Source organism: Borostomias antarcticus (assembly GCF_949987555.1).
Source record: "Borostomias antarcticus genome assembly, chromosome: 19".
Taxonomy (NCBI): Eukaryota; Metazoa; Chordata; class Actinopteri; order Stomiiformes; family Stomiidae; genus Borostomias; species Borostomias antarcticus.
Genome location: NC_140252.1, coordinates 17,879,253 through 17,899,026, shown reverse-complemented (window position 1 = coordinate 17,899,026; position 19,774 = coordinate 17,879,253). Strand labels below are relative to the sequence as shown.

The 19,774-nt window shown below is 48.5% G+C and overlaps 2 protein-coding genes and 1 pseudogene across 3 annotated transcripts in view; 2 read left to right on the top strand and 1 right to left on the bottom strand.

Moving 5' to 3' along the window:
- The window catches only part of ak9 (adenylate kinase 9), a gene marked incomplete at both ends in the record, with an annotated part of 16,123 nt that extends 3,409 nt beyond the window's left edge, over positions 1-12,714 (top strand). Inside the window, 26 exons of the mRNA XM_084454049.1 lie at positions 62-201; positions 374-687; positions 1,525-1,667; positions 1,808-1,952; positions 2,128-2,242; positions 2,342-2,421; positions 2,558-2,578; positions 2,861-3,055; positions 3,867-3,994; positions 4,114-4,317; positions 4,730-5,035; positions 5,617-5,735; positions 6,091-6,310; positions 6,557-6,625; positions 6,736-6,942; positions 7,219-7,437; positions 8,219-8,432; positions 8,669-8,870; positions 9,316-9,462; positions 9,686-9,903; positions 10,049-10,245; positions 10,388-10,557; positions 10,839-10,937; positions 11,159-11,261; positions 11,735-11,849; positions 12,500-12,714. Of these exons, the coding sequence (XP_084310175.1) occupies positions 62-201; positions 374-687; positions 1,525-1,667; positions 1,808-1,952; positions 2,128-2,242; positions 2,342-2,421; positions 2,558-2,578; positions 2,861-3,055; positions 3,867-3,994; positions 4,114-4,317; positions 4,730-5,035; positions 5,617-5,735; positions 6,091-6,310; positions 6,557-6,625; positions 6,736-6,942; positions 7,219-7,437; positions 8,219-8,432; positions 8,669-8,870; positions 9,316-9,462; positions 9,686-9,903; positions 10,049-10,245; positions 10,388-10,557; positions 10,839-10,937; positions 11,159-11,261; positions 11,735-11,849; positions 12,500-12,714 (4,305 nt within the window). The remainder of the gene's footprint in view (positions 1-61; positions 202-373; positions 688-1,524; positions 1,668-1,807; positions 1,953-2,127; positions 2,243-2,341; positions 2,422-2,557; positions 2,579-2,860; positions 3,056-3,866; positions 3,995-4,113; positions 4,318-4,729; positions 5,036-5,616; positions 5,736-6,090; positions 6,311-6,556; positions 6,626-6,735; positions 6,943-7,218; positions 7,438-8,218; positions 8,433-8,668; positions 8,871-9,315; positions 9,463-9,685; positions 9,904-10,048; positions 10,246-10,387; positions 10,558-10,838; positions 10,938-11,158; positions 11,262-11,734; positions 11,850-12,499) is intronic.
- A 367-nt stretch (positions 12,715-13,081) lies between these two features.
- On the bottom strand, positions 13,082-14,646 carry LOC311322143 (cold-inducible RNA-binding protein B-like; annotated as a pseudogene). Its single transcript has one exon. The product of its transcript is annotated as a cold-inducible RNA-binding protein B-like (transcript).
- Positions 14,647-14,863: 217 nt separating this feature from the next.
- Positions 14,864-17,129, top strand: ppil6 (peptidylprolyl isomerase (cyclophilin)-like 6; the record flags this gene model as incomplete). The annotated part of the gene is made up of 8 exons (XM_084453743.1): positions 14,864-14,941; positions 15,118-15,213; positions 15,457-15,645; positions 16,031-16,093; positions 16,242-16,389; positions 16,535-16,594; positions 16,683-16,818; positions 17,018-17,129. 8 exons carry the CDS (start codon positions 14,864-14,866, stop codon positions 17,127-17,129), a joined length of 882 nt encoding a protein of 293 aa, XP_084309869.1.
- Between the last annotated feature and the right edge of the window lie 2,645 nt (positions 17,130-19,774).

Below are 19,774 nucleotides of genomic sequence, written 5' to 3'. Positions count from 1 at the left end.
CAACCATAAGCCCTGACCAGTGACCACCTGACTGACCCCTGACCCCCCCCCCACCCTACAGGAGGAGCTGCTGCGGACCCTGTCCTCCTGTAAGACAGTGGCCCCGGGGTTCAGGTGGAGGAGGAGCCGCTGGTTCAGAACTTGCCCTGTTGCCCTGAAGGAGGGCAAGATCATCAAGGGCAAGCCGGAGTTCTCTGTGGGGTGAGTGGCGTCTGTGCGTGTGTGTGTGTTTGTGTGCATGCACGCTCGCACCCATATCCGTGTGTGTGTGTGTTGGTGGGTGTAAGTGTGACTGTGTGTGTGTAGACAGTACATGTTCACACATTCTAATCATCAGATCTCCTTCAACCACCCCTCCCGCCTCCCCTCATAGCTTCCTGGACAAAGTGTACATCCTGTCGTCCCAGGAGGCCTTGGCGAAGTTCACCACGAACCCCCGGAGGTTCCTCCTGCCCCCCATGCGGCCCCCGTGCAAGGTGTCCGTGATCGGCCCGCCGTGCGCGGGGAAGAGCACGCTGTCCGCGCTGCTGGCCGCGCGCTACGGGGCGGTGCTGGTGGACATGGAGGCCCTGATGGCGCCGGTCCTCGCCAGGGTCAAACGGGAGCTGCTGGAGAAGGTGAGGCGAGACGCCGCCCTGATGGCCATCGAGACGGTCAAGGTGAAGATGGAGCTGGACGCCACCCACGGTCAGAGTGAGTCGGTATTGGTGATGATGATGATGATGATGGTGGTGATGATGATGATGATGATGATGGTGGTGATGATGATGGTGAGATTGTGATGGGGAGGATGATGATGATGATGATGATGATGATGGTGGTGATGATGACGATGATGATGATGGTGGTGATGATTATGGTGAGATTGTGATGAGGAGGAGGATGATGATGGTGGTGATGATGATGATGATGATGGTGGTGGTGATGATGATGATGATGATGATGATGGTGGTGGTGATGATGATGATGATGATGGCGGTGGTGGTGGTGGTGATGATGATGATGATGATGGTGAGATTGTGATGAGGAGGAGGATGATGATAGTGGTGATGATAATGTTGATGATGATAATGATAATGGGGGTGATAAGATTCTTTATTGTCCTCTTGTTCAAGGACGTTTGTTGCCGCAGTCTGTACAGAGCCTTACATAAACATGTAGGTTACAAACATATAGGATGTAGGATATATGATACAAAATGCACCCAACACCATACAGGATACATCTACATTCATGCCCACATACTTATATAGTGTACATAGGTGGTGACGGGGATGATGATGATGATGATGTAGTTAAAGTGCCTCTTTTCTCACAGTGCTTAAATCTAATATCAGTGAGGAGGCGTCTCATGAGAACCACTCAGGTGAGAATCATAGCCATACTCTTCTTATTCACACGTTTAGTCTTATTTATTTATTTGCTTATTTGTTCATTTATTTATATCATTTTTAATCTTCCTGTGTGTTACGGTACCAGGCTACTGAGCCTATTTGCATTCACATTCTCATTCGCTGTCACCAGGAGCTACAGGGGTGACGGAAGTGACAGCTGGCCACCCAGAGGTGCAGGCCATCGTGGAGGAGAAAGTGAAGGAGGCAGAACAGATGACAACCCCGCCCCCTCTTGACCTGTACGCAGAAGTGCTGGAGAAACACATCAGAGAGGTATGCCCTTTAAATCACCCCCCCCCCTGCCCCCAAGAGCTAGCGTAGACAGTGATCAGTGACAGCTGTCCTCTGTTCAATATTTTCTTTTGGACATCGATTACTTGTAATTAATTCGGTTCATCCACTGAACTTTCTAGATTGAAGCTGCTGATGAGGACTCTGAGTTCAGGAGAGGCTGGGTGCTGGACAACTTTCCCAGGAACAGCGCACAGTTGGCCATCATTCAAGAAGTCCACGCAGGGATCATGCCTGACATCCTGTTCTGTTTGAAAGACAACGACGGTGAGGGTGAGGCACAAAAAAAAAAAAGTGAATAGAATATCTGTGCATCAGTCCTCATGCTGTGGAGCTGATAAGTTTTTATCTGTGAGGTTAAGTTGTTTTTCCACGTCAGGTAAGACAGTTCTGAGGAGAACCTAGTGTTTATCTGTGAAGTTAAGTTGTTTTTCCACGTCAGGTAAGACAGTTCTGAGGAGAACCTATGAGCAGAACAAGGAGGAGATGGACAAGGCCATAATCGCCCGGCTCCAGCAGGAGCAGAAAGAGAAGGGCCAGGAGCCCCAGAGTGCCTTGTGAGTAAAGCCAAAATGGCGGCGTCTAGACCATCTACCTCTCTAGAGTCAGAGAGCCGGTTTCACCGTGTGGCCTGGTGTTTCTGTGGTCTCGTCCAGACGCCATCTGCAGCAGGAGACCGAGGAGGAGCCCAAGCCCGCGGACGCCAGACTGGCGGCGGTGCCCGAGGAAGCTGAGGGTGAGCAGAGCTGGGTCTCTCCACCGTCCAGTCCCACTGTCCCGCGTGTCTCCACTCAGCTTCTCTCAGATTGGCTGCCGCGCGATCCCGGTTTGTGTCCTACTCAAGCTGAATAAGAGGTTTGTTTGTCTTCCAGACGGCTCGGCCAAGTCAGAGGGTGAGAAAGAGAGAAGCACGCGCACCGTCAGCATTAAAGAAGGAGGTGAAACTAGAATCTCTCATTCCGGTCTTTGGGCATGGTGCGCTTCCCTACCACCCTCCTCTCTCTCTCTCTCCCTCATCCCTCTCTCTCTCATCCCTCTCTCTCTCTCTCTCTCATCCCCCCCCCTCTCTCTCTCTCTCTCTCTCTCATCCCTCTCTCTCTCTCTCTCTCATCCCTCTCTCTCTCATCCCTCTCTCTCTCTCTCATCCCTCTCTCTCTCTCTTTCCCCTCCCTCAGACGTGACTCTCCCTGCGGTGTGGGAGACAGGCTACCCGGAGGGGCCCGAGATGAATTTGTTCAAGCTGCAGCTGAAGCAGTTTGTGACGGACTGGGACAGCATGGAGTCTGCCATCACAGGGAGCTACTCGGTGCTGGAGATCGCTGGCAAGAGCCCCCAGGAGCTGCTCCGTGAGATGATCTTCCAGATGGAGAGTGAGTGTTAGAGCAGGAAGCGTGGGTGTGTGTGGGGGGGGGGGACTATGCGTTCACTGCGTTTGCTTTAATACACTTTGACTTCTCAAAATTGGGTTACAAATGCTTCACAGACAAAAGAAAACAATTAAAATAACACGCACACACAATGTAAGAGACAGAATAAGAAGCACTAACAACAACACTAAAATACAGCAAAAGGGAAGAAAGCAATGTGATTAAAATGTTATTACAAAAAATAAAACCACTCTAACATAAATAAAAACTACTATGAAAAAGCTTTTGCATAAAAATGAGAAGAGGGTTAAAAGATGATAGTGATGAAACTGATAGCGTTACATATCTCGTCTGAGACCCGAGGATCACAGGCTACGCTCAGGCTCGTATATGGGCTCTGAAATATACCTTGGGACTGACGGAAGTTGCAGAGCTTTAAAAGTTATCAGTAAAATCTTAAAATCAACTCTTAAAAACGACAGGCAACCAAGAGGGGCAAGGATGGGAATAATGTGGTCATGCCTCCTAGAATTAGTCAGGGTTAGGATTAGGTTAGCTGCCTGGCAGCAGCATTTTGTACCAGCTGGAGGCTTCCTGGAAGTGGCTGAGTATAGAGTACAGTTACCAGAATCATCAGCGAGCAGAAGATCATCATTTACGGTCTACCACTGAAGATTCTGGTAACTGTTCGATTTTCAATCCTCCCCCTTGACCTGAGCTGTGCTTTTGGCTGGGTCGATCGTACTACTTCAATTACGTTTGTTCCAGAAAGAACATTACATTCCTCATCGTTGTGTGTGTGTGTGTTCCCCAGAGCCCTTCAAGTACGTGGGCTGGGAGCTCTCCGGAGTGGACCTGGAGGAGGAAGAGGAGGATGCCCAGGCGCTGTCCGAACTGGAGAAACCTGAGTGGGTCGACGAAGAGGAGGAGCAGGAGACCGACGTGAGTGACTGGCATCTTAGGCCAGAGCGCGCATTTCCCGTACAAAACTTTCAATCGCGCAACCGTTCTCGGTCCCGCATAATGATGACATCGTCCGCCCCCCTCCCCCCCACCCTCAGGAGGGCCCCGCCCCCAGCAGGGTCCTGGGGGACACGCTCCACTTCTGCCCCGTGGCGTTGAGGGAGAGCGGCGTGCTGGTGCCGTGCTCGGACGACCACGCGGCCAGGTACCGGGAGAGGGCCTACTACTTCCCCAGCCCCGAGGCCCGGGACCGCTTCCTGCAGGACCCGGACGCCTACGTCGCACACACACACCTGCTGGAGGTACGAGGGGGGCTGACCTGAGAGAAAGAGGGAAAGAGAAAGGTGTGTGTGTGTGGGGGGTAGACAGTGTGTGTGTGTGTGTGTGGGAGGGGGGGGGGGAGTAGACAGTGTGTGTGTGTGGGAGGGGGGGGGGGGGGGGGGGGGGTAGACAGTGTGTGTGTGTGTGTGTGTATGTGTGTGTGTGTGTGTGTGTGAGAGAGAGAGAGATCCAGATCCAGATCCAGAGAAACAGACTACTCTACTGTAGACTACTGTCTCATACTGAATTCTTCCAAAATGCAGTTGGAAGAGAATGTACGATACTGAAAAACGGGTGCAACGTTAGCAGTCAACAAAGAGAGATGTCTTGATTTTGTTGACGTGAATAAAAGAACGGCCACATGACATGTCCCCCCCCCAACCCCTCCTCCAGGCTCCCGCCCTGCGGATCTTCCTGCTGGGCACGCGCGGCTCGGGCAAGACCACCCACGGCAGGTGGCTGGCGGAAGAGCTCGGCCTCTTCCACATCCAGTTCCGAGAGCGTCTCCAGGAGCTGGTCCTGCCCCGGACCCAGGCCCGCGTGCCCCCCGCCGACGAGGCCCAGCCCCCCGACGAGCCCCCCGAGGAGCTGCAGGCCCTCTCGCAGCAGGCGGAGGGGGGGGCAGCGCCCCCCGGGGACGAGGAGGGCGAAGGGAGCCCCGGCGGGAAGGACAGTCCCGACCACGGCCCCGACGAAGAGGTGCGTGAGCTTGTGTTTACACCTCCGCCACGGCGACCGTTGAGGACGCGTGTGTTCGTTCGCTCGTTCGTTCGTTACTTAGCAGGGTTACGCAAATGCAAATGTCTATATACCCCATATCTCTGTTATTGGGCATAATCTTGGAGTCGGCAGCAACATTTCACTGTGACTGTACACGTACGATACATGTGACAAATAAAGAAATCTTGATCTTGCATCTTAAATATATATCGTCGCCCCATTGGTCGGTTCGTTGGTATGTACGTCATCACCCAATACAACTTCTGTTTCCGATTAATAGCTCGAATTTCATTGGGGGAAAATACTCATTATTTTGCCTAAATAAAGGAAGGTTTTTTTGTTTTAAATTTAAAATGTTCTTTTAATTGAAGAATGTTCAAGTCATGTTCATTGCTTTCACCCTAGGTTGAAAAATTACAACATTACTTTAAACTATTACTATACAAAACATTCATATCACAAGAGTCATATAGAAACTATAGTCTGCTTATTATGCAGTATTTCCAGCTCCACCTCACCTGAGGTACAGTATGGTTTGTGTTTGGGTTGGTCCCATGCAGGAGGTGGTGCTGACGGACGAGGAGGAGGCCATCAAGTCCTATCTCTCTGACGGAGAACCTCTCCCACTGGAGATCATGGAGATGGTCCTCCCACACTTCTGGGACCAGGAGCCTTTCAAGTACTGCTAGTTACTTTAAATTAGCACGCACACACACACACACACACGCACACACAACACACCACACACACAGATTAGGATATATCGGAATCAGAAACAGGTTTATTACCAAGTATGTTTTTCACATACTAGGAATTTGCTTAGGTCTGTTGGCGCATAACCAAGTGTTAGGACAAGACAGGATAGTGCAAAATACAAACGGCAAACACAATTCAATACAATACAATACTATATACAGTGCATACATACATACCTACAGTACAAGTATCATGACACGTGCATTTTTCCACCTCTAACCTCCTGTTCTCTCCATCTTAACCCCCCCCCCCCCCCACACACACACACACCTCCCTAGGTCCAGAGGGTTCATCCTGGAGGGCTTCCCCCAGAACCTGGACGAGGTCCAGTTCATGGTGGAGCGCCAGCTCTTCCCGGACGCCGTCGTGGTCATGGAGGTGGACGTGGTGGACGTGCTGCAGCGGCTGATGCCCCCGCTCCTCGCCAGCTGGAGGGAACGCCGCGACCGCCGCAGGGAGCAGCTCACACGAGTCCGAGAGCTTCGCCGCAAGATACGGGTCAGTTTGACCGATACTGTACGACTGCAGGGTGGAAGAGGAGCATGTTGGAGGAGAGAGAGAGAGGCTGGGATGAGGGTTAGAGAGGTGGTGGAATGTGCAAAATATTGTTCTCTCCCTCTCTCAACATCCCCCGTTTCTCACACACACACACACACACACACACACACACACACACACACACACACACACACACACACGACCATTACTACCATTCACTCCATTCTCTCTCTCTCTCTCTCTCAGGAGGAGGCCATCGCCAAGAGGAAAGCAGAGCTCCTGGCAGAACACACCTCCAAACAACCAACCATAAAGGTGACCCTCTCCTCAGTCTAGCCAATCAAACGTCCAAACCCAGTACCTAGGGTAATGCCACAGTCTCCCGTACCACACTCTGCCTACCATTCTGTCTCATCATGGTCCAGATGACAGAGGAGGAGGACGAGGAGGATTTTGAGGAGGAGGCGGAGGTGGAGGAGGACATAGAGACCATGCTGATGGAGGAGTTCCCCCCAGAGGAGGAGGACGACGGCGAGGAGGAGGAGGAGACAGAGACTGCCGCCGAGGAGAGGCTGGAGATGGAGATAGGAGGACGCTTTGAGTCGGACAACGACAACCTGACTAGGATGATGGTACAGACAGAGACACACACACACACGCACACACAATCACCGAATATCTAACGATGGACGTACTACGTATCTGATGTTCTTTAGTGTGAATGTCAATGGCATTTAGAATAATGCTTTGCTGTCTAATTCTATCAATAGGAGTAGGCTGCCCTGTTGGAACAGCTGTATGAAACCAAGCATTCTCCTATTGATATTCTCCTACATCCTTGGTCCACCTTAGCTATAATAAGCATGTCTGTCTGTCTGTCTGTCTGTCTGTCTGTCCGTCCTCCCCAGGACCTCCTGACTGAGAACCAGATCCCGCGTCTGACCGTCAACGCCGGCCGGAAGCCCAGGATCGTTCGCTACCAGCTCCTCCAGAGGGTCCGGCCGCTGGTCGCCAACCGCGAGGCCCGCTTCCAGAAGGCCCGGCCCATCAGCTACCGCCTGGCCCGCAAGCTGCTGCACTTCTCCTACAAGTACAGCAGCGCCTTCGGCTGCTGGGACCCCGTCAGGGTCAGTCCCGTCTCCGGCCTCTCTCTGCCTAGCTGTCCCTTCAGTCCAGTCCACCGTCCCGGTGCTGTATGTGCAAAAAGGTTTAAAGTCGCACTGAAATGAAAAAAGCATTCTGTCCCATTTTGGTTTACATAATTGGTCATAGTGTTCACCTATTCAACGAATAGAAATTTACCAAATTCTACTTGTGTTGTAATCCTATATCAAAGTGTATCATTTCTTACTTCCTGGAAAACGGTAGGTCACGTGCAATGACGACAACAGGTACCTTAGATTTTAGGCCAATAATCTCACGACATCCACCCGTCAATCAACGCTATCCTTCTATCGAATCTGTCTAAAGTTCTTAAAACCCGTCCACTTATCAATGTTCCAATCAAATTCCTCTAAACATATCTCCCACCCTCATAGCTTGTTTGCGTCGGAAATACGTCAAACTACGGAAGTTAGATGATCTCAAACGTCCGTTTCAGTGCAACTTTAAAAAGCATACACATCCAAATGCGATAAACTCTAGGTGCCTGACAGAAGTACAAGTAGATGTGAAAAATAGAATCCGCACCCTAGGTGAGAATAAGCCTTGACATTCGTTTATTACTGCCAAATCAGTGGCGTCGATTCATGTGGCCGGCCAATCAGTGAATAAGATTCAATCCAGGCTCCTCCCCTACCTGTGTATTACCGTTCTCTCGCACTGGCACAGTGTAAACTAACTGTGTTGATAGGTCTGGCTATGCGAGGCTAGTTGAGAGTAGATTCTCTCCTCCTCTTTCTCTCCCAGCTCATGGAGGGGGACCTGATCCAGCTGATCCAGGGGCCCGACACCACCACCTACGCCGTTCTCCTCCACCACTTCGTCTACTTCTTCGCCTCCAAGGAAACGCGCAACGCGTTCATCCTCAACCCCATCAAGTACCTGAGGCAGCCCAAGCCCAACCCCTCGCTGCCCATCAAACTGGCCATCATAGGACCCCCCAAGTCTGGCAAGACTACAGGTCAGAGCATGGCTTATTCTGGTTCTGGATAACGTGAGAAATATCATGGATTTCCACAAGCTAAGTTTTCATACACCTCAATGCACGTTACTGTATGCACATATCACCAACGCCTGAGAAACTGATTATTTTTAACACCTGAATGAACGTTTGGCCTTACTGTTCATACAAAAAACAAAATGCCCCACACGACGAGGTGACCCTGAGTCTCTCCGCCTCTCCCCTGTGGCGTCCAGTGGCGTCGATGTTCGCCCGTCAGTACGGCCTGGCGCGCCTCTCCATCGGGGGCGTGATGCGCAAGGTGCTGAGCAGCCAGGGGAAGACGGAGCTGGCCAGCCAGATGCTCAAGCACCTCTCCCAGGGGCTCACGGTGCCGGACGAACTGGCCGTCCAGTGCCTGGAGGTGGCGCTCATGAGCCTGGTCTGCAGCACAAGAGGGTAAGGCGTGGATGGCAGACAGGCAGACAGATAGGTAGACAGACAGACAGGTAGACAGACAGACAGGCAGGCAGGTAAGCAGACAGTATCTGATACAGTATCATGCTGTTTCTATCCATAGATAAATAACATGACATTACATTGTCATTTAGCTGACATTTATATCCAAAGCGACTTACAATAATTGCATTTAACATTGAAAAAGTCAGTGTACTACTACTACTTGCCAGAACTCACAAGTGCATCTCCTTTCTAAAACAAGTGGCTAAGAGCATAATCTATGAAGGCAAAGTGAAGAATAGTTCTACATCTATGGCGCGAGCTGTGCTGTGTCATTCTAGAAATAGCCCGTCTACTGTCACCTCTACACATTCAACACATCTTTTATGTCTTTAATAAAGTAATAACCCGTGTCTATGTATTGTTTCCATACCCCGTTGCCCAGGTACGTTCTGGACGGCTTCCCCATGACGGCCCGGCAGGCGGCGCTGATGGAGGCCAGCAGCATCATCCCCATGCGGGTGGTGGAGCTGCAGCTGGACACCGCCGAGGTCCTGAGGAGAGGCCTGGACGACAAGATGAGCCCCAACAGGTCAGACAACGGAGCCTAGAACTAGACGGCTGGTATGCAGGTCGCCCAGCCGGCGTTATGAACCTTAGAGTCCGCTCCGGCAATCACCGAGACTTGAAAGAGAGGGCTGCAGAATCAGAAGTGTGTGTAAAATGAGCGAACGCAGCCCTGGTTGTCAAATTCCTTCTTTTAAAGAACGGCGCTGAACACAAAGCCAGTTAACGCCCACTCGTCCACTCCGCAGGCCCCACCCGACGCACGACAGCCCGCAGATCCTCAACATCCGAAGCTCCGCCTTCAGGCGGGAGGCGGCGGCCGTGAGGCGGCACTACCAGCAGCAGTACCAGAACTGGGTGGCGGTGGACGCGCACAAGAGCAAGTGGTGGGTCTGGAACCGGGTCCTGGACGAGGCCCAAGTCAGCCTGAGGCACATCCACACCTACCTGGCGAGGATACGCGGTGGTAGGTGGAGCACGGACACGCAGATAGAAGAGTGCGGAGATCTATCCTTTCTAATGACTTCAATACATATACTGTTCGCTAGTCAGCATGACCCCATTATCATCTGTCCTTACTCCTTGTCACCCTCCCCCCCATCTCCCACCAGGCCAGGCGGCTAGCATCGACCGCCTGTGCATCACTCCCAAGGAGCTGCAGTCTCGGCTGGGGGAGTTTGGCCACTACTGCCCCGTCAGCCTGGCCCTCCGCCGCCACCTGGTGGACTGCTCCCAGACAACATCCCTGGACATGGCTGCGGAGTTCAGAGGTCACTACTACAAGATGTGCTCCCGGGAATACCTAGAGGTGGGTCCCACTCATCTGGTGAGCAGTGTGTGTAGCGGTCACAGATAAAACGATGCACGTTCTTTCAACGTAAACCCAACAATAACATCAACTAGTGGTCGGTCGATATTTATTTCCCCTGTGCCGTTCTTTTTTACCGCAGAGATTCCTGGCCACGCCAGAGCAGTTTGTGATCCCGGGCTGCCCCCATCCCTTGCCCCCTCCCCGCCTGCTGCCCAAGACGCTGACGGCCCCCCAGGTAAAGGCCCGGTTCCCGCAGCAGGTGGAGATGAGGGGCTACTGCCCCGTCACCTACCTGGACGGGAGTCAGAGGTAACAGCCGGACAAGACCTAAAAATCGTTTGCTGGTCATCTGGTCTCATCTCCACTCACACTTTTGACATTCATTGCTAGAACACTAATCAGATTCTATGCAGTACTTCTATTGGCGTAACTTCCATTCTGCGATTGAAGACTTGCTAATTCATAATTAATGATCTGCTGTGATATTGGACTACCACTTGGTTGTGTGTTGAGTGCCCTTGAGATTCCATTGGATCCTGTTCAATATCGGTACCACTGAGCTATACTGGTTGTCTTGGACCTCCCTGCAGGTACGAGGCCCTGGTTCAGGGGAACATGGACTACGCCGTGGAGTACAGGGAACGGATTTACATTTTCGAGACAGAAGAGAAACAAGACAAATTTCTGAGGTTAGGCATGCACTCAGCTCACTACTATCAATCTGACTTAAAACTCAGACAAACGTAAAACTCAAAACAATAATGAAATCAAATCATGATCGGTACATCAATTGTTGTAAAAATTCTCCTGGTTGAATGGAAACTATACAGCATCTACTTTTGAATTGAATGAGGTCAATTCAGTAGCCCTACCGACTCTGAAGGAGAACCTGTCTCACTCACACCCCCAGGCTTCCTGAGACCTACTGGGACCAGAGGCTGCCCAACAAGCTTCCCCCCATGAGCGAGCCTATACCGCTCACCTCCCTCCCAATGCTGGGCTACATGGAACAGGTGAGACTGACTCTCTCCCACACCTGGAGGCACCATAGTGACACCTCTGGGTGTCGTACGACCATGAGACCATGTACAGTGGTTCATGTATGACTTGAGATTCATGTATGACTTGTAGTACTCGTCTGCGTTGTGTTTCTGGTTCATTTGACCCATGTTAAGGGATTGTCCAGGGCGGGACGCGAACCTGCGAACCTGCAACCCTGCGCTTGCAAGTGGGATGTGCTAACCACTATGCCAAGACATATGTCCCTCTCGGCAGGGTCGTTAGCACATCCTTTATACTAGGGGAGTGAGTTTCACCAACCACTCACTACCATGACCACAAAGGTTTAAGAGGACTTGCGATTCACCCGGTTTCACCTGCCCCTGTTAGATGAATACTGTGTAGCCTATAGTTCTAGTTCAACGGAGATTCATATTCGGTAAAGTACGTGTTTATTGTTTCTTCCTTCCTGTTTTCTCTGTGACAGGGCGTCGCTAGAGCAGTGATCAAAGCTCTGACGGCCGTGGGGACGATCAAACCAAAGTTCCCCTATCTCAGTGTGAAGAGGTCCGCTCTCCTCTACCTGGCCTTCTACTTGAAAGGTATGCAGAGGGGACCAGGAGATGCGTTAGGTAGGGCTGGGTTAAAAAAAACTGATTAATCGATTCAGAATCGATTCTGAATCAAATGATTCAGAATCTATTAATGAATCCCAAAATCGATCTTTTATTTAATGAATAAATGAAGGAATTAATAGTTCATTAATTTATTCAATGATTCATTCATTCATTCATTCATTTTTGGAAATCAGTATCGATACCCAGCCCTAGTACTGATGTGTTGCATAACTTGGCAGTCATGTAATTACGGTTACAGCTAAAAAAAACAAAACAAAACAGGTTTTAGTAACACTAATCGAATCGATTCTGAACCTTGTGAATCGGAATCGAATTGATTCTTGAAATTCGAATCGATACCCAGCCCTAGCGTTTCACACACCCACAAGGTCACACGTCATTCTTAGCCTTAGAATCTATTGGTCTGACTTAAAAATCTGATCAAACCTTGGCAGTGCATTGGTGTCAGATTATAAAGTGACTCTGTGTAACGGTGGTAGTACTCTCGTCTGCGTTGTGTTTCTCGGTTGTTTGACCCATGTTAAGGGATTGCTCAGGGCGGGACGCGAACCTGCAACCTTGCACTTGCAAGTTGGATGTGCTAATAACTCACTCACACTCTCTCTCTCTCTCAGCCTTCAATCCCAAGAACTCAGACTACGTCCGCATGAAGTACAAGAGGAAGTTGGCATCGTTTGAGGAGAGCTGCGAGCTCATATCTTACTTGGGCTCTACGATGACCAGGAAGTACAAGGCCCCTGGGGATCAGCCCATTGACTTTGAATTCAAGCGGCACCGGTTCCTGGCCTTAGGAGAGTCACCAGGAGCAGCTGCTACTGGAGTGTTATAGAAGGCTATGCCTGGGCTTAGGTTACTGTCCATGACTGCTCTCTGATGTTATGAGTTCTTAGAGTGAAGTTGCCCAATTTAGTATATTTCATCCATAGACATTGCTCCCATAGTTCGGAGGTGAACAAGTTTTATAAGCACATATTAAACACCCTTGCTATCTGTGTTGTCACTGTCTTTTTTAATATTGACATCCTTGATGAAAAAACTCTTAAGAGCATTTTTATGTAGCTCCAAAAAGGTAAAAAATACTTTCAGACTAGACAATTAACCCTTGTAGACCTGAAAGTTCAGCCAACATTCAGAATATTCATTGAATTTTCCCTATATTACTAGAAAGTGGTAAGAGAAAGAAAGTTTTCAACAAATCGTTTTCAACAAATCGTTTTAATAGGCTCCATGAAGCAAAATTGACAAAAAAATAAATCTTCAATGTTGATGATACAAAGAACAGAAAGTACAAAATCGTTCCCAGGTGGAATATTAATATTGGGCAGAGAAGTAGTAACATTGCGTTGATATTATCGACAGTTCAGTCCATCATAACAGCCCATTTAAAAATGCAGACGTTGAGCTGAGCAGAGCAAAAAAAAAAGAAACAAAAGATGATACCTTTGGCAGACTGTAGCATGGTGCAATTTGCTACTTCATGAACAGCCGACCACCTCGGGCGTGTCGTTGTCACCAGTCTGAAAGGAATTCACTCTTTTTGGGAACCGGAGCATCAGGACCCTCAGCTATCTAGTGGGTGAGGAGGCATTGCTGCCTGGCAACACTTAAGGAATGTATAATATATAAAATCCAAAAAGTACATCCCCGCCAGTTCAAGCTTTAAGTGTCGCTCAGTTTAAAACTTGGCAGGAGGTAGGTCACGGACATGGTCATTTAAAACAAAAAGGGAGACGTTAACAGAAATGGATTAACAGCCCCCAGTGGACTCAGATGAACTCAGACTGGCAACAAGGAGATGTCAGAGAGTGCTGGGTGGCAACAGAGCTAAAGAATGTCGACTGGCAGTTCAGGAAAAAAAGCCACGGAGGAATGGTTCTGGCTTCCACCAATCTTGCATTGTCAAGTCAGACATTGTTTCTTATCAATAGGTAACCAAACTTAAAAGGCTGTAAGAGCATCTGTGAACTGTAACTTTCTTCGCTTAACATGGTTTTTTGAATTAGGAATGGCCGAAACTCAAGGCTAAATTTTAAAGATGCTCGAGCTACTGAAACAGAAATTGGACTACAAAAATCATCAGGTCAACAACACAACATGGACATATTTCTTGAGGGGCGCATCTTTTTTAAATACAGCCAGCCAAGGGATGATCTTGAATTCAGGGAGGATTTTTAGTCGTGTGGTCCCCATAGCCGTCCTGCCCCCTAACTGTTGTCCCTGTACCCTCCACCTGAGGAGTATCCGCCGCCCCCGCCACTCCTGTATCCTCCGCCTCCAGAACTCCGGTCTCCACCCCCGTAGCTGCGCTCGCCATAGCCTCGGTCTCCACCGCCATATCCTCCACCGCCTCTTCCACCGCCGTATCCACCACCGCCTCCATAGCCGCCTCCACCGCCTCCATAGCCGCCTCCACCGCCTCCATAGCCGCCTCCACCGCCTCTTCCACCGCCGCCCTTGCCGGCCTCATCCACACGGATCGCCCTGCCGTCCAAGGTCTTGCCGTTCATTTCATCCGAAGCATGCTTGGCGTCATCGGGATTGTCGAACTTGACAAAGCCGAATCCACGAGATCGTCCGGTGTCCTTGTCTCTGATCACATCCACTTTCTGGATACTTCCATACTCTGAGAACGCTTTCGACAGAGACTCCTCGGTGGTGTCGAAGCTCAATCCGCCGACGAAAAGTTTTCCTTCGTCGGACATCTTTCCTTTGTCTTTAGCTGGCGGACACGAGGTGGCTGGTGCTCAGGGATGTGCGTCGAAAGGAAAGAACCGGTGGCGCGCGCTAGCAGTTATACATTTTTGCCGGTGACGCGGTAGGGTCAAACGTCATTTCCGTGCGACTCTAGGAGTGACGCGGTAGGGTCAAACGTCATTTCCGTGCGACTCTAGGACGTCGTTACCATGGAGACGACGCGTTTTTGTTTACAGACAGGTAGCTAAGCTAAGCTAGCGGGACTGTGAAGGAAGGCCATCGGCATGACTTCAAAGGTGCACCTAGAAATCGTCGGTTTGATGAAAGAGCAGGACTTTCAAATCGCTAAGAGCATTGTTGAGGTAACAGAGCGTGTATTTTTATATTTTATTTTTATTTCTGCAAGCTATCACACACCAGCTTGATCCTGCTATAGTTATACGTGATCTACTGTAGCTCAGCAGTCAAAATATGATCATGGCACATGGTGAGCTGTCTGACTGAGCTGCCGACTATTTTTCCCTTTCCATGAACACAGGGACTGAAACATAAATTCCCCAACTCCTTCTTGGATCCAAGTATACTGCCTTTACTAGAATGTGACTGGCATTTATATCTAACCAATAAAAAAAAGGTGGGCTTCATCATTTTTGGTTACATAAGTACTCAAACATAGCCTTGTTTTGAGATACTGCAGATACTGACCTAATTGAAGTAGTGCATGCATTCATTGAACCAAATGAAATGGCTCTCTGCTTACATAGGAGTGTGCTGTCACTTCACGTCATCTGATGTGTGCTTTAGTCTTACTTAATCTTTATGCTTTTAGTGAACATTATGATAATGAATATTAAACTGCAAATTTTCCAAAATCAAGGAACTGAGAGGGGATGTATGGCAGTTCTCCAGCAACCTCATGTGTTTCTTGAACGGCCATCTGCTTGGTGATGAGAAGGACTTGGCCAGTTGGGCTGAGCAGCTGTGGGAGTTCACCTCCATCCGACCGCAGGCTCTCTGCCTTGCCCTGTCAGAGGACTTCTACTCTCAACACCTCCGCGGCACTGGGGCAAGTTCACACACACACACACACACACACACACACACACACGTAGAGACAGAGAAGCAGCAGTAACTTCCCTTTACTAGTCGCCCTCTATGAAAGTTTCACTGAAGTGAAATAACCTTGCTGCATATGAAATACAGTTTAGAAGCTTTATATGGTGCTGTTTGAATTAGGGAACATCATACACACATTGCTCAAGTTGTGTTACGTAGGTAGCCCAGTGATTAAAGCGGCCTGGTTTAAGTTCAGGCCAGGCCATTTGACAAGTGATTTCCCATCAATCATTGCCTACCATTGTTCCCTTGAGCGAGGCACTTAACACTAGTAGCTTATAATTGTAAATGTTGACATTCAGGGTGATTGTTTCCCTCTTCTTCATCCTCCTCAGCATACATTTGTTCACATGGACATTGCGATCAGAGGTGAGGCTGTTGGGAGATTACTATTTGAGGTGAGGCAATTCCTCCATTCATAGCACGCCACTCGCATTTCATTTACACTGTGCTGACCAGACCGCATGAAAAGAGCAACGTAAAGACTTAAAAGTACACAGTAGCCACGAGCAGAGCATACGTACATCGGTCTTCATTTTCTCCCAGCTGTTTTCAGATCTCTGCCCAAAGACGTGCAGGAACTTCCGGGCCCTGTGCACGGGTGAGGCTGGCCTCTCGCACAGTGACCTCATGCTGTGCTACAGGGGCTCAGTGTTCCACCGTGTAGTGCCGAACGGCTGGATACAAGGGGGAGGTACGGTCTTCCCATTTATACTTCTTCAAAAGAAACATACTGTACATACTGTATTACCATGTAATAGAACATAATAGGCTATCGTTATTTTTCCCTTTCTGCATTTATCTCAACACTTTGTGATTGTCATTTTTCCCTGTGACAGATATTTCGCCAGCAGGCAAAGGCATTGGAGGGGAGTCTATCTATGGACCAACATTTGAAGGTAGCAGACTTACATTTTGTAACTCAAACCGTACTCTGTACCTGTGTTATTAACTCTGATCTACCTACTGTATGCTTGACTCTCCCAGATGAGAGTTTTGCAGTCTCCCACAGTAAGCGGGGCATTCTTGGAATGGCAAACCAGGGTCCTCATAGCAACGGCTCTCAGTTCTACATAACCCTGCAGCCGGCACTTTGGATGGACAGGCAATACGTGGCTTTTGGGTAAAGCATTTTTGGTTGTAGGCTCCTGGATTGTAGGCTACTGGATAATAACTCTGTTTTCTCTTCCTCCTTCCATAATCTTTATCTTTCTGCCTTTTCTGGATCTCGGTGAGAGTTGGATCTCCATGAAGCAGGGACTGCTGCTTAAACATATAGCTTACTGATGAAATATTGTCTCAACTATCTCTTTTTTCTTCAGTCAAGTAGTGGAAGGTACAGATGTTCTGAGGAGACTAGAGGAAGTCCCAACCTACAATGAGAGACCCAAACAGGAGTGCAAAGTGGCAGACTGTGGAGTGCTTGAACCATGACCTCACAATAACCTCCAGTTTGTTTGTTTGTTTTTTTACACAAAATGCTTTTCATGGATCTTCTTGCATTTTTATTTTGTTAACCAAGTATTGTCACACATACAGTTTAGTGCTCCATTTCTATAAAGGTTTACTGGACCAATATAGTCTAGTTTGTGCTGTTTTTCCTGAACTTGTGTGAATTATGCCATTATGAAACCTCTTAGTGTGCCTTTGTTTATCAGTATTGTATACATTACATTACAATTTAGTCTTACATGCTTTTATCCAAAGCGACCGACAATAAGTCTTTCCGACCAATTGCCATCAGACTGTTCAAAACATCTCTTGACTGGCTGGACACAATGGACATAAGCCTGCTTGGAGTTAGCTAAGAGAGTTTGCTTGCTGATTGTGCCTTCTTTATACCAGTGGACGGTATCATCATCTGATGCCTCGGTTGTATTTTGCAACTATAAATACCACAACCATGCGGATAAATCTATATTATTAAATCACATCTGATTCATTTGGGACAGAAAGTGTACTACTCTGCTACCTTAGAGCTACATGTTTTTTCACAGTCAAATGTAAATTGTTTTGCGTGACCTTTATTTTGAAATTCATTGAAAGAAAGCTAGAATTCTCACTCTTGTACCGTAGGTGGCAAGTAAACCCAAAGAAGACGAGGATGTAGAATTCCCACTTCTATGTAAAGCAACTCGTGATGTGTCTTTTGTTAAACTGTAAAAATGTCCAAACTAGAGCTGTTCAGAGATTTTGTCAACGACCGATTAGCAGCGGCAGCTTTGGATATATTTGAGTACTATGAAAAAGCGCTTGAGTGCCAAGAAGAAGTCTGTCGATCCAGGGAGCTGCATCAAGCAGGTTCTATATACTTTTTTACCTTCATTTGCTGTGGTTAGAGTCACTGTTTCATGTTCTGAATTGAATCGACCCATTATTCTCTATAACATTTAGCGTGTAGCCTTGTAGCTAGAATCCGTTTGTATATCTCCAGGGCTCGTTCTCCCGTTCAGACCGACCATGTGGCTGACCTAGCGTTTGCGCATGTGACTCACTCGATCGGCCTTCACTATCTAAAGTTACAGATAATATTATGTCGTTACTCGCCGAAGTGAAGACAATTTTCGAAAGCCTTTCTCCAAGGTGGCTACAACTGCAGCCCCCCACCCAGCACTTTTTCACTCATTCACTAGCCTGGCTTCCAGACCCTGATCACGTTATTGATTGGCCGTTCTCTGCTCCTGCTAAGGACACGAAAAGCAAGAGTTAGCTAATTGTATCACTACAAACGTTCACGGTCACATTTCTGCACAGGCTAGGCTACGCTCTTTTTTTTTTTTCATTTTCAGGACTTGCTAGCTATAGCCCATGGATGTATTAATAGAACTGGATACAGCCACTCCATTCACTGACCGATATCAACAATGAAGCCCTATTGAACCGCGCCATCTTGGCAAATTTGTAGTCATTTGACTATTTCCGGGGACTTTTGTACTTGCGCAGTTGTGCTTTTCTGGCCTTCCGGTGACTTTTGTACTTGCGCAGTTGAGCTTTTCTGGCTTTTCTGGCCTTCCGGTGACTTTTGTACTTGCGCAGTTGAGCTTTTCTGGCCTTCCGGTGACTTTTGTACTTGCGCAGTTGAGCTTTTCTGTCCGACGCGCGTCCACGAAAAAGTTAACCTTTATATGAAATGTAGACGCACGTTCCCGGCTCTCCCCGCTTTGATTTAGCAATGAAAACCGGCTTGCATATTAACCTGTTTTTGTCAAATATATCCATTGGAGAAATTATTTTTTCATCCAGGCATCTTAGTTTTAACAGGTTAAATATACCTGAACATGTTTTGTTTGCTAGTAGATGGTATTCATTCCGTTCGCGATAACGTTATTGCAGCCAGGCTAAATTCCTCCAGGGAGCCAGTGACCGGCGAGTTGAAAAGCTTCACTCCCCGCCAGCAGGAGCTTTGGCCGCGGCTACCGCATCTCGGATAACCCGCTGAGTTCGTGGCTGCTATTTCACACTCGCCCTTGATCAATCGAATCTTATCTCCGTATAAATACACATTAAGCCTATATCGCCTTATTCACCACAAAATATGTTTCAATCTGAGGTTATTTTCATAGATAGATTTTGCCTCATTTTTGATAATTTACTGCCATGCAGGCCGTCTGCGCTGTCCCCAGCACCACCTTAACAGAGGAAGTTTGAAATGTCTAAATATTCCCAAGCATGCATTTCCATTCGTAAATCACATTAGCTGACCTGCCCGGACAACTGCATCTCATCCGATAAACATAGCCTATGAACAATACATCCATGATGGCAAGCCAGAAACGCAGACACAAGTTAAAGTACCACAAATAAAGGTAGCCTATTCATTCTAACATCAACGGGGTCCCGGCTAAAGTCTTTTAATACCATCCATCGTCATCCGCTTATCCGGGGTCGGGTCACGGAGGCAGCAGTTCCAGCAGGGAGCCCCAGACATCCCTTTCCCTAGCATCAACCAGCTCTGCCTGGGGAATCTTTAGCCGTTCATAGGCCAGTGCGGATGTTTAATCAAATGTGTTAATGAAAATGACCACAAAAAAGGAGAGTAGTCAAAGCACACCGCTCAAAAAGGGCTTAATACATACAAC